Source organism: Paralichthys olivaceus, chromosome 4, assembly GCF_024713975.1.
Source record: "Paralichthys olivaceus isolate ysfri-2021 chromosome 4, ASM2471397v2, whole genome shotgun sequence".
Lineage (NCBI taxonomy): Eukaryota > Metazoa > Chordata > Actinopteri > Pleuronectiformes > Paralichthyidae > Paralichthys > Paralichthys olivaceus.
Genome location: NC_091096.1, coordinates 8,875,837 through 8,895,424, shown reverse-complemented (window position 1 = coordinate 8,895,424; position 19,588 = coordinate 8,875,837). Strand labels below are relative to the sequence as shown.

The 19,588-nt window shown below is 40.0% G+C and overlaps 1 protein-coding gene across 4 annotated transcripts in view; it reads right to left on the bottom strand.

Annotated features, from left to right (window-relative positions):
• Positions 1-264: 264 nt before the first annotated feature.
• The window catches only part of frmd3 (FERM domain containing 3), a 48,609-nt gene continuing 29,285 nt past the window's right edge, over positions 265-19,588 (bottom strand). For all 4 annotated transcript variants that reach the window (XM_069523585.1, XM_069523584.1, XM_069523586.1 and 1 more), the window contains 6 exons: positions 17,788-17,876; positions 16,055-16,129; positions 14,784-14,852; positions 14,502-14,626; positions 5,956-6,193; positions 265-5,831 (listed from right to left, as the gene is read on the bottom strand). In XM_069523585.1, coding sequence (XP_069379686.1) covers positions 5,351-5,831; positions 5,956-6,193; positions 14,502-14,626; positions 14,784-14,852; positions 16,055-16,129; positions 17,788-17,876 — 1,077 coding nt within the window. In that variant the 3' untranslated portion in view covers positions 265-5,350. The remainder of the gene's footprint in view (positions 5,832-5,955; positions 6,194-14,501; positions 14,627-14,783; positions 14,853-16,054; positions 16,130-17,787; positions 17,877-19,588) is intronic.

The window sequence follows — 19,588 nt, the reverse complement described above, 5'->3', positions numbered from 1 at the left end:
CGCATGAATGTTTGGTTGAATCTGTTTGGTGGTCTCAGGTACAGTCAAGGGCACTCCTGTATCCATGTTGGAGAGTTTAAATCCTCAGAAAATCAATATTGTTGGATTTTAATCCTGCTGGCACCTAAAAAACTAAAAGGCAATGTGCTATATGATGAGACAGAAGAAAAAGCTGCCTCCACACTGCAGTGACATGTAAGAAAATGACAATAAACCAACAGCTATATTAAGTAATGTAAAATAATTTACACATCAGGCGCCATATTTCAATATATATTCATTAGGGAGCTTTATTGAGGCAGTATTAACATATAAAACAATTCATGTTTTCTTTTATAACATACAAACATTCAAAATTTTCACTTCACAAAATTCATAAGGCTTGGTTGTCCCAGAAGACAGAGGGTCATTACTTAGGGATTTTTTTTTCCTTTTTCTGATTCTTCTTAAATTAAATGTCCCAGAGTTTGGTATTAAAATAGACTGGGTGACAAAAAAAGAAAAAAAGAAAATCCAACAAACCAATAAAACAACAAAACAATCAGTTTGACAAACAATCAAAAACAACAAAGTGACCGTGCAAGAGAATCTGCTACTGTACATGCCCACACAACACTGAAATTATATAATAAACAACAGTATTTTTCTCATATGCCATGTGATGTCTCATACATTTGCATATAGTTGACCTGAGTTCAAATATTTAAAATCTTAAATAAATTCAATAAAAGCAGTATTTGGGTGCTAGTTCAAACGGCTGGATTCCAGGTGTTGGTGAAACAGTTTTATTGTTCTTAATAATTAACGGTAGATAATTAAATTTAAGGTTTGTAAATACTTGACTCATGTCAGGAACTCGTGATTTTGGATTAAGTAATACCTCGGCTGTGACATCAACTGATGTGTGATCTTGATGACTTTTTTTAAAAATCACAGTTTTATGTGCGTACAGGCCATAAAAGTCGTACTCTCGGTCCGTCTATATGCTGTTTGTAAAACACAGGAAGTAGTTCAGTAGCTCAAAACAAGAGCTAAATCTCAAAGGGGGAAAATTCCCTTTAAACTCATAAAGGCTACGACCGATAAATGAGCTACAAACTAATATAATGCTACAGTCTCATCAAGCCAAAGATCTGATTTACCGGCCCGTACTTTTTTTTTGCAATGAGTTGAGATGTAGTTTCACTTTCCATTCACTCTGTTGGGTGTTTTTAAAACATCTTTTAAATAATGGAACATCTAAACAATTCATTTGTTTTATAGCATGCTCCGTTAGCAATGAGGTTAGGATTAGCATTTAGCATCTGGCCTTCATAAGCGACAGACACAGCAAAAGCACAATGAAGCTAACTTGTCGAAAAAGTGTGCTCTTTAAGAAAATTGCAAAAATAATGTTTTCCAAGCAACCATCAAGAAGTCTTCCTTTTTTAAATGGAATTATTTTAGCGTCTTTTTAGCTAACAGCTTCCGCAACTAGAAAATGAAGTTATCGACGCCCAAAACACCCAGCATTATGTATTTTGGTTTTTAAATGCAGGGACAACACTTCAGCTCATCATAATTTTTTAGCCAAAACAGAAGCTTCATATTCATGCCTGTCACCTGATCCTTTGTCCTTGCTCTTATAATGCACATTTTGGACAGAGGTGTCAGTGTGTTGTTTAAACGCTCTAAACACATTTTGTTTACAACACATTTTTTCGTGAACACATCACAAATCTGGGCCTTCTGAGGAGCATGTTAATGCATAAAACTGCCTTTAATGTCTCAAACTGGTCTTCCCTTCCTCCTGTCGCTAAAAACACAGAGAAACATGCGTTCATCTAAGATGGTCAAGACAGCCAAGCCTATAACTAGATCGCATTACACAGAGGAGACACACAGAGGGAAGAAAGAAAGGAAGGCTTTACCCACACTGTTTTTTTCTGTTGCCACAACTATAAAGACAGTATTTACAGATGAGGGCATGCAATTTGCAATGAGAGGTCAGCAGAAGGTCCGAGTGAGATTCCCAGGTTAGTTCGAGGAGGACAAAGTACAGAACACATTTTATTTTTTTAATTCTACAAAAATTACTTGAGCATTTTGATGCTGACAGACAGAATGACGGTTCATGATGATATCCCCCTCTGTTAGTTGTCAGAGGATGGTGGTGATCATTTCGCGGAGCATCAGCCACATCCACCACAGTGAAGGTGTTTTTTTGTGTGTTTTTTTTATTCTCAGAGTCTGTGACGTTAAATGCAAACATCATAGTGGTTTGGCCCTTTGCTTGGTTCTAGCATCAGAACTCAGTGCATGTCCTGTAGTAAGAAAAATAAACGTCTTGTTCCAAATAAGCCTGTTTCAATCATGACTGCATATTTTCCATATGCATAAAGCTTGTTCAGTCTACAGAGTTACATGACAACACGGCTGATGATATGAGGCAGCGACACTGGAGAGGATATAATAAGAGAGCTTTTATGGTTTCATGCAGCAGCTGACATACAAAGAGTATGAAGTGATTTCTGAAAATAAACTAAAACATTAAACTAATTCTATATAAGAGTCTGAATACTGTGTGAGAGCAATGACCACACTGTATTTAATGGCTCTCAGCAGTACAGACTTACTGGGTGATGCTTTTATCAGACTGACATGGATGCATACATGCTGCAGTGAAATGAGGCTACAACAACACCAACAGTCTGCAGCCATATTAATGTCTGGCTACAGACTTGGTATAATAAATAGAGTATTTGGATATTCATGATAGTGAGACGTGTATGCATGTTTCTGTAGAAACTATATGGTTTATGCTGTGATTAGATGCATTGTTTTTGTTTTGCTTTTTTTCCTGTATTTTATATATGAGTTTTTTCATAAACATAAACTGCTAATGCCCTTTCCTGAGAAGTTGATCCACACCAAACTACATTTTCATCAGACCCCTTTTTCTTCATTTAACAACAAATGTTTTCATTTAATCTACAAATGATTTCTGATCACATCACCTCTCTGTTTTCTTCTCCACTCAGAGACGCTAACCTGACACACACTGTCTGTTATGGCTGTGAGTTCCCTGGATGCATGAGTCTGAGGATGAGTCGTGTCATAAGGTTACTTTGCTTAGGTCTTGGTTTCGTTTAATACAGTGAGCTCACACTACACAAATTGATATACCTTATGAAAATGACATTTCGACCCAGATCATGAATCCCTATGATCAAGTCACAATGTATAGTTAATTCCTCCTTTGCAGCAAATAAAAGTTTTTCAGTCAGTGGCAGGACACATAATATCATCACGGTGCTCATTCATTCATACGTCTGTCCCATTAGATTAATGATTGGATTACTGGATTACATTTGGGTGGTCAAAGGTCAAGGTGGCCTCACAAAACTCCTGAACACGATCTCTTAAGTTTGCCTTTAAGAAATGTCCTTAAATTTTGACTGCACTGGCATTTCTAGTTATATCAGTGTTTTGCTTCCCCTCTGGCTTTTAACATTGATATTGACATCTTGGGAATCTCAGTCATATCAGCAGTGAATGTCCATAAACATAAACACAGCCCAATACTGTGCAAACTTCCTCTACAAGTACCTTCACCTCCTGTAACTTCTGATAACTCTGCCTCATTGGTCACTGATATTAAAAAGGAAAACACACTTTCTCTGTTGAAAGATACAAATGGTTGCAGATATTTCAATGATAAACACAGGATAAAAAGCAGATCTGCTCCTGTGAACTAAATACTTGTAACTGTACCTGTTCAACATTTACTACATCAGAAAACAGCTTGTATGACACACCGAGACCATTGGTCACCTCAAATGTCCAAACATGTGTCACGTACCAGCAGGGTGGTTGGATGATACACAGCGGTTCCTCTGGGTATTTTGAATGTACCATCCTACATCTTCATACAAAGCTCCCTGAACACAACACATCATTAAACAAATGACCTCAAACTCAAAATTACGGTAAATTTATCATTCAGTGACTTTTTCTCATAATTTTTTTCCTCTCTTAGAATCTCTTCATACGTTTTATGTCAAACTCTCTAAAGCCACGTTGAAAAATGCATGACTAGCTTAAATCAATGAGCTAACATTTAGTTCAGAAGACATTTTCAACAAAACACCCTTTTTTTTTTTCAATCGTCACGAACGGACTGGAGTTTCTCTCGTGCCACCCTCCTGTTTTCCCAAAATGACATCACGTAATCTGAAACAGTTGTAATCTGTGTTCTGTGTAAAAGATTTGTGCTATAGCCTCTGTAGGAAAAACCCAGGGTGCTACTGAGTCAACAAACATTGACTGTAGTCTGAAAAAATAGCTTAAATTTCTCAACAACCCCATAAACTTCAATAAATTAGCTTTTTTTTTTGTCATCTTTTGTAAACTCTTAATTTCAAAATAAACTCAAAGTAGATCCTCTGACTGAAAAATTCCTGAAAGATCTGGATCACATAAAAATGTACAAAACATTTAAAAACAACTTATTTAAGATTGGTATTAATCATCAATAGTCTCCGTTGTTTTTAAATATATATATTATATAATGTACGTCTGACGGTGGCTATTGTTGCATCCAGTGACAGATCAGTAATCTCTCTTGCTCGCTCTCTGTTCCCACCCACTCCTTCATGACTGACAGGCTCTGTGACCAATCAGGCAGTCTGCTCTGAGGATGAGAACCAATCAGAACGGTTTGTGATATTTACCAAAAATGTCTCTTGCATCAATTTGTCAGCATCAGGAGTGAACAGACCATTAAATCTTCTAGTAAAACCCAAACCAACTGACTTTCCTCTTTATGTGACATTTTCTCTGTTCACGACCTCCCTCTATTTAGAATTCATTCATCTCTCACTTCCACGAGTTCTTCCTTGAGCACTAACAGTATTTATTGTTCCTTTTGTTCATCTCATCACTGCCAAGTGTCCATCTTAACAAGTAATTGGATCCTGTGATTAAATTTCTCATCTCTCTTTTCTGTAAGACAGTAATTAGCCTTTGCTGCCAAAGAGGTGAAACAAATCAATGTTTCCATGTAATACAATCAGAAATAAGCCAATAGGGCATCAACATTACTTCATTGATGTTTCCATCTGAGGCCCTTTTTCAAATAAAATATCAAACTACAATTTTGTGGAGTCGTCCTCTGTGATGTATTCCACCTGCTCATAAATTAAATTGGATGATTGAAATCATTTCACACCAATGGCAGACTTGTGTTTCATGAGGCACCAGTTGTTAAGACTGAAAATAAGATTAAATTAAAAGTTAAGACAGACATTTGGGTGTTTGATTCCCCCACAGTGACCTCTCACTTTCCTTTTCATTCAGCTTCTCTTCCTCCTCAGTCTGACCACAGGTTCTCCATGGCCATGCTGATCTTACACAGGATCCAGCGCCGGAACGGGCAGTAATACTCGTAGTGGAACTGCTCGAACTCTGGCGTCTGGCGGATCTCATGGAGGAACGACACGTCGATGTCAGACTCCAGAAGTAGCAGCAGTGTGGGCACAGTGACCAGCAGGACGCCCATTACCACAGCAATGAAGCGGGCCACGCTCAGCACACAGGCATTGACTCTCTCGTTGGACGAGAGCAGGCGCAGGCTGCTGGTCAGGGCGCCTCCCATTCGACTCCTCGCAGCCAGCCGGGTGCGTTCGTAGGCCCGGTCTCGCTCCCTCTCGGCCTCCAGCTGGGCCTGGATGTCAGGGTCAGCATGGAGCTCCCTCAGCAGCCTGGCGGGACTCTGGACCGGGGAGGAGAAGAGCAGGTCGACGCCTCCCTGGCTGTCGTCTACAGGGGTGGGCAGCATGCTGGCACAGGGGCTGGAGAGGAAACATTTTCAAATAATTACTAAAGACATTATCATATTAATTATTTAAGAAGCAGGAATGAACAAGGCCCTGAAAGAATAAGATTGTTGAGCGTTGTTATGACTAAACTATATACCTGTAGACCAGCTCAGAGATGGTGAGTGGGCCACTGGCCTCGTCATCTTCCTGCATGTCATCTTCAGCTTTGGGCGACTGAGGTCGGAGATTGGAGGTTTCCATGGAAACACGGGGAGGCTGCAGGTCATTGCTCAAAGCAGAGTTTCCTCCTTCAGTACCTTGTTGCGATGTGACTGTGGATGCAGCTGAAGGTTTGAGAGGAGACAAGGGAACAGAGTCCTTCACAGCAATGACACCTGACGAGGGAGAAACAAGGAGGAAAATATGTTTTACATGATGCTGTAAACTGGGTTTAACATCAACTTACACTGAATACAAAGGTTTCCTGTGTATTTATAGAGGGCACAATTCAATGAAATAGTATCTGAGTGACTAAAACTCTTTACACTTATTGAATACACGTATTGAATATGTGCTATGATGTCATATTTAAGTTAGTAAAGGTAAAAGGTTAAATGAATAAAAATGAACAAACACTACGTAAAATGTTTTTTGCAATGAAAAAGTTGAAACATTTAATTTTCACAACCTTCTCAAAGTTGTCGATGAAATAATATATCCTTATTATATTTTATAGGAAACATCATTCTGTCACAATCGCTGCTGCAGTTTAATTGTACAGCAACATTATTTTAAAGAAGACAAGGATCAAGGAAAACTTTCTGTGATTTACGCTGCAGTTGAACCAACACAGCCACATGATGGCGCTCTTCTACTTGTTAAGGACCCACAGATGACACTGGCATGTAAAATGAAACATGAATAATCAACCTTCACCTCTGTCTTTAGATGACCCTATTCATGTGTATACATAAACAGTATGTAGTGTAGATGTTTGTCGATGCACCTCACGCTCAGGTATTGACTTGTTTCTGAACATTGATGACTCCTCAGTGCGCACAAGGAGTCTGAAAATGTGTGTGTGTGTGTGAATGGTAAATGGTTTGTGTTTATGTAGCACTTTTCTAGTCTTAATGGTCACTCAAAGCACTTTGCAGTACAGTTTATTGCCATTCACCCATTCACACACACATTCATTCATACAGTGAATCTATGGGCAGCACTTTTTTTCTATGAGGGGCAATTCAGTATCTTGCACAAGGACACTTCGGCATTCAGATTGGGAAGACTGGGATTGAACTGCCGTCCTTCTGGCCTGGCTCTACTCCTCCCAAAGCCAGTGTGTGTGTGTGTGTGTGTGTGTGTGAAGGCTAAAAATAAAACCAGCTGTCTTCCTGCTATAGATTAAGTAGGAGCTGGGGGCTAAATGTCCATTGACGTATGACTCAGCTTGTCGACACCTCTCTTATCTCGTGATCACACACATATACACACACACACACGCACATGCACACACACGCACAAATACATTGTTAGTATTCAACATACGTATGCCTATGCATAGAGTCTACGGTATATGCATAATAATTTATCTATTGCCATTGCCTTGACATGCATGAACTAAAATAACCGTACTCTTTCAAACAAAATTGAAAATGAAACAACATTTCCTGGCAACAAAACCACAACATTTAACATTTTTAAAAGTGTTTAACCTAATTTAAATATCAAAGAATGTGACAAAGGTGTTCACCACCATCACAAAGCTCTTTGGATTCTTTTAGCTATATAGAGAAGTCATGGCCAAACAGACAAATCAGTTACCATGGCAACTGATTCAAACACAAGTTGAGAGAAATTAAAAAAGAACGAGAAGCTGGAAAGAAAGTGGAGAACCCAAGGAGCGAGCAGTGACAGCTACCATGGCAACAGAGTCAGCAAAAAGCCAAAGGAGTGAGTGGACTCCAGGAGAGAAAAGGGGCGGTATTAAAGTTGAGAAAGAAAGTGCAGATGAAAAATGAGAGGAGCAAGTTGAAGAAGGTGAAAGTGGAGTCTTGACATAAAAATTCAACAATCTTTAGTAAATCATTGCAGCAGACTTTGGCAGCAACTGAATTTATCATAGTTTATCTGCTCACAGTTGCACAAAGTAAACTTGAATAAAATACAGATTTATTAAATGGAAATTATATTGGAAATATTTTCCAACTTGGATATCAAGTCATCCTCAAAATGACGAGCCCATGCTTGATTATGACGCATACGATGAAAGATGATGATACATGTGATGTGTCAAAGATAATTAATCCTGAACTGACCTGCAATCGAAATGCTAATATATGAGGCTGATGAAGAATTTGAGATATATCATATTTGCCTTTTTCCATTTAACTTCAATGTGGGGGGAAAATATTTATAATATGCACCATAGTTACTTTGCTCTTTTCTCATTTATAAAAGCCTGCTGTCTGCTGTCTGTCCTGTCACCTCAGATACAAGCCTCTCCTTAGAGATAATTCACACTACAAAGCACAATCTCTGCATGGCCACAATACACACACACGCAAACACACTCACACACACACAGAATCTGGATTTTCCCCTGTTATGCAAGTGTTGACAGACCTATTTATCTTTGTCATGCAACCTCATCATGAACACCCAGACACCTACAAAGTATTTTTATGTTTGAGTGACCGAGCAAGCATGCAAGAATAGTTTTTATTATTTTATTTCTTTTCAGCACCACGTCTTATTTGTAACCACTTTTCATCTGCTATATTGTTAAGTGCCATAGTATTAAATGACACTGTGTAATCCATGTTAAGAAGACAGATTTCACACAGCTAAGAAGTCACACTGTAACTGCAGACTTTAATCTCTTATGCAGACCTCTTACTACAATAGAAACCCTCCTGTATGTGGCCTCCCTGCACAGTGTCAAGTGAAGGAACAGGATCAGCTGTGAAGCATCACTCTCAAACCTGGTGAAGATTCAGTGTCAGACTCAAGGACACTTCAGCAGGGTGGAGACGAGGGGACTGTAAAACGAGGCCGGTCAGTGAAGCACCACTCTCTTGATGTCTACATATTCCTAAAAACTACTTCCACTTCCAGTACTAGATGTGCAGTTACCAACCCTTAACTATCACTGATGTTAAATAAAACTACAAGAAAATATGATGAATTACTAAAATCAGACTTTAGTCTCAACTTTGCCCTTGTAAAATTGGTCAAAACATAAATTGACGTTTAAAAACTTTTCAATCTCATTAACACCCTGATTTTTGAGGATTTAAACAGAAATAAAACAATCAAAAGAATTTTCATATTAGCTCCACCGGGGAGGTTATTTTTTCACTGCTGTTCGTGTTTATTTCTAGGCAAGATTACAGAAAAACTACAAAACAGATTACCAATTCATGGATCTAAAGGGGGAAACCATCAGGCATATTTAGGGAACTGATATCAATGAGTATAATCAACTTGATTGAATTTAAGGGGCCGGCTGGTCCTTGGTGGAGGTTTGAGATTTACTCAGTACCATTCTAATTCAGCAGCTCTCTTCTTTGATGCTCATTCAAACTCAACTGTTCCACATCTAGCAATACTTTGAATACCTCACAATCCTTCAGCCTGTTGTTTCACTATACATCTATTGGCCACCTCTCTCTTGAATACATCCAGACAGAAAACAACATCTGTGAGAACTGTGTTATACTGTAGGTACAGTGGTTAGTTATATTTGTGATATCTGTGGCCTGCGAGTCCCTCTCACTCGGACACACACACACACTCGGACACACACACACACACACACACACACTGGAGAGGTCTCTGGAGAGTCTCATGGGATGTTTGACAGATTGCACTTACAGTTTGCATCAGTCAGTTTCCATAACAGACCTGGCAGAACATCTACTGGGCCTAATGAGCTCAAACTTTTAACCTTTAAGAAATAAATGTTTAATGCCGCACCACACAAGGACGTCCAGTGTTCATGTGTTATGGGCATGAGCAACTAAAATAATCCTCTGTACCAATGTAGTTGAGCAAACTGCAGAAAAGATGCAGTACCTAACCATTTATGTATTTCTGCCTATTCCATCTTACTCTGTTCCAGTGTGGTTCTCTGACATCCCGTACAGGTTCCGCTGATACGTCCCGCGTGCCCCACGAGGCGTACATAAACATCCCGTGCCGTGTGATTGGCTATACGAAGATGCAGGCTACGTCGCGTTGTTATCTTCACCTGGCACCTCAAGGCCTCTGCCACCACTATTGATGACGCCCGCTCCTCTGCAGCCTCCCCTGGATGAAATACTTCAAGAGGTCCGGTCTGTTCCTCCTCCATCTCCTCACGCTCTAGTCCCTCCGAGGTCATGTCCAACCCAAGCCCCCCTTCCCTGCCCTGGATCCCACAGCTACAAGTGTCCTCTATGTTGGACTCTAACAAACTTCTCTGTATGAGGTCGCCTCCAGCATCACTGCTGTTTCTGAGCTCGAGAAGCTCCATCGTTTAGTCCGATTAAGAAAATTTGGACCAGCTGTCTGCGGCAAGACCCCCACACCCTGACTGGCCGGGCTGCCAGCTGAGCTCTGAGGCTGGGAAGGGTATGAACACACACACACACTCTGAGAGAGATGGTGATAGATGGACACAAGACCCACCTCTCTCTCTCTCTGATGAACAGACATGGTGGGCCCATGTGAATGTCAGTGATTTAACAAAGAGTGGAGGGCATAAGAGGAGGATCAGATCCAAAGCTGCAGTTTCTATATATAACCAGGTGGTCCGGGCTGCAGAGGGGCAGCTAATCTAACTCTGATTACAGAGGCACAGGCCCAGGATTGGATGGGGATCACTCGCTTTTCCTCATCGCGACTCTGTTTTTATCTCCGTCTTCCATCCTATTGGACAAACTTATTTCTCTTTCATTCTACAGAGACAAAATTAACCAATTCAAAGACACCAAAGTTAAATTGTGATCACAGAGAGACAAGAGTGGACTGTGATAGGACGGAATAAAAAAGTATAGGGTCCAAGTTTGTTTGTTAGGTGATGGTAGGAATGTGAGATATGAACACAAGTTTGATCCCTGTGTTTGTGTAGACTAGAAAGGGACAGGCTGCACAAACGGAACAAGGTCAGCATAAACCTTGGGTCAGCTTCCTGTTTCCCCTCTAATGGCTGAGATTAGTGCTCTGGATATAGACAGGGGATCCTCAACCATCTTGAGAACACTTTATCCCAAAGTCCTTGCACCACCCTTCCTGCAGCAGTCAGCATTTGACTTTATGCCGACGTCCCCCTCTACAGGCAAAAATGCTCGCTGGTACAAAAAGCCATATTAGACGGCGGAGCGTAAGTAGTTCAAAAGATGAAAGAAACATACATTTTTGAATATTCTTTCTTAAAGGCATTCAAGGAGATGAACTCAACTGTACAAACAAAAAGTGATGGAGGCATTTGTGGAAAGAAAATGAAAAGAAGAGCTTGACAGAGAAGTTTAATTCTTATCATCTAGCAAACCACTGAGAGGTGAGTGTGCTTCTTAGACGTTTGGTATTTTCTAAAACAATGAACAACCAAAATATAATCTATTGAACTAAGTAGCATACACTCAGGGTTGCAGGAGATGCGATGACAAACAAGGCATTTCCAAATTGAATCTGGTGCCATTACTCAGCCTGGATCCTGTCAGTGGTGCATGAGGCCCTTCATAAGATGACTACCTCCTGCCCCACGCTAACCAACTGAGACAGCTGATACGCTCGGTGCTGCAGCTCTTTGACCCCGAGCCAAGACAGGATTGATTTTCCTTTAAATGGGATGAAGGGAGAAGGGGAAAAGATGGAGAGAGCGAGACAGAGAGAGGGCAGGGAAGGAAAGGGGGATGGCCGTGAATTCTGCGAAAAGAGGCGTGAGAAAAGACGTCCATCAACAGTTGAGGAGAGCGATGGCAACACGGCATTATTGTATTGTACATGTGTGAAGGTCTGACTGGAGGGAGGTGAGGCGTGAGGATGAAGGATGGAGTGAAGGAGAGGAGAGGGGTTATGTAAGAGGAGAGGAAGGACTCCATATAGGTGAAAGACAAAGGGACATGTCCTGTTGTGTGTGGAGGCCAGAGACACTGGAGAACAGGCTTTTTATAGGTAGAGATAAAGTTCGTTTTACACATTAAGTAATAAATGATATCTATCATCAGTGACAGAGCCTTTTCCAGCTGCCCCCAACTTAACCAGAGACTGCATGGATCTGTCTACCTTCAAATATGAGTCAAAACCCACCTCTTCAGAATCATATTCAATGATAATAATGTGTAACTTATATTTACATTTCTTTCCTTTTAATTCCTTAAAAACCCATCTTTAATATATTTGAGGATTGTTAAATGCTTTATTTAAGTGTAATAAATGTAATGATATAAAAATAAAAGTATAATGATGATGATGATGATTATTGTTGTTATTATTATTATTATTATTATCAAAGTCTAGATGATGAAATCGGACTGAGTTGAAAGTTTTACAAGCAGTGGCGACAGGAGACTCTAACTCAGTGATTGGTGGCTCAGAGGAAATCTTAAAACACTACTCAGGACTTGTAAAAGCTACTTTTTGCATGCCTAGGGTAAACATTGATTTAGAGATTAAATGATCCTATAAATATAATTTAACATCAGTCAGAAAGGTGGTAAAAGACCCCTCCTCCTCCTCCTCCTCCTCCTCCTCCTCCTCTCTGTGTGGTTGGATTAGCACATTATTAAATTGTCTTGAGATGCTTGGGTCTTAGGTTTTAACACGTCCTCTTATTCTGTCACAAATTTTAAAACTTCCTGACAAACATATCTTACTTTAGCTATGAACATTTTATTTGTGTGAATTCCCGTTCTATCACTATATTCTGATACTGATTCTTTTGAAAGCACAATTGTTAATAAGAACAGTTATTCATTATTTATACTCATAAATAAACTTTCCTTGTCTTTTTTCCAACTCTATTTAAAAATGCAGTTTCTTTATTTAGATTTACATCTCCTCTGTGATATGACCTTACATAAAGTCTCCCACAATTCCTCCTGTTATTTCTTGCCGCAGACACAATCCTCTCTCCTGTGCATCCCTCCATCTAGAGTCGGTGGCGAACAACCTTCATGGCCTTTGTTCATTCTCCCAGCCCAACAGTTCGCTTTCTCCTCTCTTATATTCTCTCCATTTATTTCCCCTCCCCTCTCTCCATCCGCCGTCTTGGGTAACCTCTCCGCCTGCTCTTCTCTTCCTGCTTTCTTCTTTTAAACAACAGGATTTATGCTTAAATAAAATAATAGGTCACAGTGTCAGGAATAATAATGGAGGAGAAAAAGCAACAGAGAATTACAATAACATGCAAAAAATGTCATGAGGGAAGCCCCCAGTGTTGAGAGTATCTCATGGTCAACATAAATCTGCTCTGGGAAGGAGGTGTCCTGGGGAAAAAAACCTTAAAATACCAGATATTCTGTGCTGCTTCACTGCTTCACTGCAGCCAAGTCACCTCTAAGAGCAAAAAAACATAGCCTCATCTTTTTCTACCCTCTCAGCTGAAAGAAAACTGAAATATCCATCAGCAACCACACTCATTATGCACTTCACCACAGTGGCCACATCCTGAAATCTGCTTCTGTTGCTAACGCTTCATTTTGCAGCTTAAAATATCAAAACTTATAATACTTTTATGTAGTCAATCAAATATTTGCTTAATTATGTGTAAAATATTGTGAATTGTTAAACTGATACACTTAAGTGATTATTCTAATCAGTTGCTGGGGTAACCTAAAGTTTTATAGTTTTTTGTGCTCATCTAAAAATGCAAAAATGTGTAATTTTGTTCACTGACCAACAAAAGATTAAGTTATATATGGAGGATAAATCAACAATAAATCAATGTTTACTTTAAATCGATGAGCTTTACTTTCACACACACATATTTGACCAATTTACATGCCTAGTTCTTTCCTTAAAAAAGTTAAATTAATCCTAAATGTTAATTAAAATGTGATAAAGCACTACAATGATGCTAAAATTGGAAATAAAAGGAGGTGACGTGTGATTACATGTATACACACATTCATACACAAATTGAACACATTGAGTTCAATTGTAGTCGACCACTTTTATGATGCTACCACTAACAGATGCAACCACTGAATGTTCGCAGACACACATTCATGGGAAAACTAACAAACAAATGCTTGCATGCGCACACATCTGCACACGAGGGCGTAAACAGAGACAGACCACTTGGAGCCGAACAAACACAGTTACTCCTAATCGACTTTTCCTTAATGAAAACACAATCTGGGTCTGTGGCTCTGTTTCTCTGATGACACACAGTTGATCTTCCTCTGTAACACACACACAATATCAGACACACAGACACAGCCCACATGGACATGGTTGTATCCTTGGAGAGGATCATGGGAGGGGTATTTTTAGCATGCTGTGATTGGTGTCTCCAGGGAGACAAGACTGATGGAGGGATGGGAGCATCAGCTGCTCAATTAACGCTCTCTGTCTGAGCGCTGTGCATGTGCATGTGCCTCTTCCTACACAAGGGACACCACATGAGACCTTGCAGAGGTCTGTAGCAGGGGGGTATGGGTGTGTGTCAGCTTATATATGTGTGTGTGTGTGTTTGTAGAGTAAGCAATATCTTACCGTTGTCTGTGGCTGTCTCTTCATATTCGTTAGTGGAGGGCAGTGCAGGTACCAGAGGTTCCATGTTCATGATGAGGTTTTTATGGCTCAGTGAGTTAAAACTTCGACTCTGACCAAACTGTGCTCTGAAAACACAAACATGAAACAACACTGACTCCAGTTGTTGCCCATTTCAACCTTTTATTGCAAACTCCAGCTCGATAAAGGGGAGATAATGTTATCTTTCATCAGTTTAAATAGGCAACACCGCAGCTATGCGGGTGTGAGAGATTTGCATCTTACCTGCGGACCTCTGGCGGCTCTCTCTGAATCTTAGAACTAGCTTCAATCACCTCCTTGGCAACTCGTCCACTAAAAGGGAGAAAGAACGAGAATTAATGTGTTTTGCAACGTCACAGTCACCTTGACCCTTGAACAGCAAGTTCTAATGAGTTACTTTGTGAGTCCCATTGAGCATTTTTACCAAATTTGAAGAAATTCCCTTTAAAGAAGTGCTCATGGCGACTTTGACCTTTGACCTCTGACCTCCAAAATCTCAACATTTCATCCTTGAGTCAAACTGAGTAATTGTACTAAAGTCTAGGAAATTCTCTTGAGGTGTTCTTGATATCATGTTATAAAGAAGGGGGCAGGAAGACGGACAACCCACTGTCAAGAGAACCATAACGTGTTGTTCATAACGAGAACAATCTGTTTCTATTGAGCGGGCGGGCTCCTGTCAGCGGAGCCATCAGTCTGATTGTTGGCCGAGTGGAGTTTCTAGACTCTGACCAAGCAGCCGTGTTCTTGCTCATTAGCGTGTTGGCAGTGAGGTTGATGGTTGGGTCATAATTTAAAAGGTGAAATGAAACATCTGGGGGTTGTTGACATTCACCAGGGACAGTCACATCGATACCGTGTGCTGGTAGATTGAAACCTTTGTTGGAAAATGCTGCAATCAATTGATCCAACGCCACAAATCTTTTTCCCATTTTGCATTTGCACAAATGACCAATTCCCATGTTTCAGAATAAACTCTACCATGTGATCATGCTTCATAGACCCTTGAGCCAAACTGCTTTATCTGGCTGATGAAATGGAGCGGACTGAAGTGTAAGTGTAAAGAGCTTCGTCTGAGATCAGAATCAAGGCTAGTGTGGCTTCCATAACAGAATTATATTGTGGCTTTCTTGTGATTTTAAAGTCATTGTGATGTGAAGCTAAAATAAACTAGATACCAAAGCTGCCATCCTGTACTTCTGACATTATTGGGAGACACATTCTTGCCCAAAGTCGGTCCCAGGTGTCAAATATGACGTATCACCCCGTTTTTATAGCATCGATAACTAATTAAAACCAACTAACTAAAATGACAGAAACCATCTTTCAGAAAAATATATTCAACTTGTACTTTTTATGAGTTCTTTGGTATATGTCTCCCCCCCTTCTGTCATTTCTTCAGTTATGTCATACTTATGTATCATACTTTTTTCTTTCTTTCTTCTATTCTTTCTTTTCCAACTCTCTTCACATACATTTATAACTTTCTTTAAACTGTCAGATTTCTGACTCACCTGTATCTGAACCTACTTCCTTTGAAGAAGATGTTGCTGCTGGAAACCGTCTTTATCTGACTCGACTTTGCACATCTGTCAGAGAGAGGGAGGAAGAAACAAAAAGAAAAGAGTTTCACTAACACAAACTTTTGAGTAATTTGTTTAACTCAGAGCACAACACATCTCAACCTAATCTTTCAGGTTACTAGCAACAGTGACTTTCTTTGGACGGGGTAGCTTCTTTGAAGTCAGAAGAGGAAGGCGTTTCGAGGTGTTCACTTTTAAAAGTTTATGCTATAGGTCAAACCTTCATAGTTTATTCAGGATCATTTATCATGTGGAAGCAGGGTCCAGAACAGAAGAGATGGTGCCAGAGAACCAGGCCTTTAACAAGTGAGTTTACACACACACACACACACACACACACACACACACACACACACACACACACACACACACACACACAAACTGCTTTGTTTAGTGTGTGAGAGAAACAGCGAAGCAGTACGTTGTCAAAGCTCTGCTTGGCTGCCATTTACAAACTCTATTCACTCTAATTTGATTATAGGGCTCCGATGCTTGTCTGACATCCGAGACGTCATTCACTCCTCCTCTGTCCGCCTCTCAGAGACACAAGAGCTGCCGCCGTTAAGAGGTCAACATCCAGGGTTATACAGGCAGAGGCTGTCATCACAAGGCTTTTATTACTTCATCAATATGTCCTCCTCTTGTACAATTGTGGAACGTTTTTTTTAATATTCATATATTTTAAGACAAGATGATCAAAAAGGAAATTGGTGATATGGTCACCTTGAAAACTGGGACGTACAGGTTGAGGTCTGATCCTTCCCTGCATGCAGATAGTACAAGTTAAAATTTCAGCAAATGATGGTGTGAAAAGGACGAATGTTTTATGTCTCCTTCTCGGAATTTGTATTTTGCAACTACACAAGCATTGTGATCATGACTCTGACACCTTATGTCAAGAGCAATAAACTGAACTCACTAAACCCAAGCAGGTCAGGGTCATTATCTTTGCTCCCAACTTAAATTCACCGTGGCTACAGACAAAAGTAGAGTTTCATCTCCTACTCACACTTTCACCATCACCCCGAGCTTGTTTCCATTCCTGAAACAGCAGCAGTGTCATAGCATCTGCAGATCAGAGCGATGGCCTCGCAGCAATCAGCTGCTCCTCAGTGAAGGACAACATCCTGTTGTCTCAGTGTCACACAGTGTCAGTGAAATGTGTTTAAAGAGTATTAACCAATAAAGGAGGAACACGAGGGAGAGCAAACTAACCTAACCCAGCAAAACACATTCCAAATAAATCCATTTGAATAGATCAGTGCCATTTGATATAATATGAGACAATTCTTTATTAAAATGTCTAAAAACAACAAGACTTATGTCACATATTTTGTTGACCTACATTATCCAAATGTCTCCAACAATGTTGAAACACAGATTTTATTCAAAGTAACGAGACGTTTTATTCCAGTCACCATTTAATAGCATCTATCCATGTTACCAGTGGCTTTAAGATTAGGAAAGGAAACACACACTGTTAGCCTGTTAGCCTGTTGTGTTTTTTCTTCCACTGTTTGTATTTGTCACTGATGGATCATGATTTTTCATTGCAGTTTTTACTGAGTGTTCAACCACCAAAGCTCTGGAAATATTTTAAGGTGGAATAATTGCGGACCACCTCCAAATTTTCCATGTATATTTGTGTGTGTGTGTAAACTCACTTGTAAAAGGCCTGGTTCTCCACCCCACACTTCCATAAGTGCTTACACGCTGCAGGGGTCGAGGTGTGAAATGTCAACACCAGTTTTTTCTGCACAGAAAAGGACAAAGACACAGAGAGAAAGAGAGACAGGGAAAAAAGTGAGGGAGGGAAATGAGATTACCAAAAGACGTGTGCATGAGGACGTGAGCAGTGCTGAACATGATGAGAGGGAGCTGCGCAGAATGCTGACCTACAGACCCAAAGCCATAAGCTTAGCAAGATGTCCAGACAGATATAGTGAGCGTTCACCAGTAAAATGGCCTGTGAGCAGTTCACGGGTCTGTATGGATGAGGAGGGGGAGGAGGGATATGTTCCTGTAAATGTCTAGTTTTCAGTTCTGTGTGTCTGGTAATGTGATCCCAGATCAATGCTGCTCAGCAACGAGGAGGAGGAGGTGAGCGAGAGGAAGAGATCAGTAACATGGGAGCAAGATTCTGTAAAACAACTATTACACTTTATTCACCATTTAAATAAGGACAGGGATTTTGAATTTGAAGTTGTTAAGAAAGCCTCAGCATTCAGTTTACAGATGTGCACTGATCCACTTTTATCCCTTGTTCCTAAACCCTCTCAGTCAGCTGTATTGCTCAGCCCCCTCAGCGTCATACATCACTCATATAAATTGTGTAGTTGTGGTTTACACACATGTGCTGCAGTGGCTATGTGTGTTTGGTCACAGGCATGTGAGCGTACCAGAAACTCTGTGTTAAAATATAATCAACAAATCGTCCCACTTTGGCTGAACGAACAAAGACATGACGCTAAACTCTGAAAATATACATTAACATGTACTATAATAGTATTCAGGAGTAAGTATGCATCTAATTTGGCAGCTATTCAGTAGCTTATTTTCAATCACCTGATATAAAAATTAAAGAAACAGAGGGTGAATAAAATGATAAAATAGATAAACTCATCAGTGTTGCAGTAACAGAGCCATTAAAAAGCTGCCATCAGCTCAAAGTGGGACAGTAAAGTGAATGTGTCCCAGATGTGTGGGTAAATAGTGACATCATGCAGTGACCTGTGACACCATGGAACAGACAACACAACAATAAACGATTAAAAACCTATGATGCTCTGAGAAATCTTCACAGAAATTATGTGAATCTATAGAACAGGACATTCACACACATAAAACAACACAAATAATGGAATCACTACTGTTTGTTTTTTCACTACTCATGGACAGAGACAGATTATGTATCATAATCACACATAATCTATAGTAGAAGATGATTTGAGTGTGGCTGCTGGGAAGGGGTGGATGTAGGACTTCTCTAAATCAGGGGGCCACATTTTACACTAAGGTCCGTCTTCCACATACATGTCTTTCTTTCAGTGAGGCTCTGGAACTGGAGCTCTGAGTGAAGACAGTCTTTGTTGAATATAGTTTGCAAACTGAATATTGTTTGAGCAAATATGTTTCTACAGATAAAACTTCTAACAGCTTCCATCTCATTGTGTTTTGAACTGTAGGAAAACTAAATACAAATATTTAAGACATGAGTGCCACAGCTTGTGATAATTTTCAGTCCGTATAAAGTTAAGGGCCTGGTAATCTCTATAAACAGATTCTGAGTGTGAGTCTGTAGACGAGGGACAAGGAAACTGGAAGCCTTCTGTTAACTGTTTCTAGTTTGACCAATCACGTTTGAGCAGGCTTTGGTTGCTGCAGGTGAACAGTCTGTGCGGAGGGAAAACGAAGCAGAACACATTGACTGAAATGAATCAGTTATCAGCTTTTTAATTTATAAGT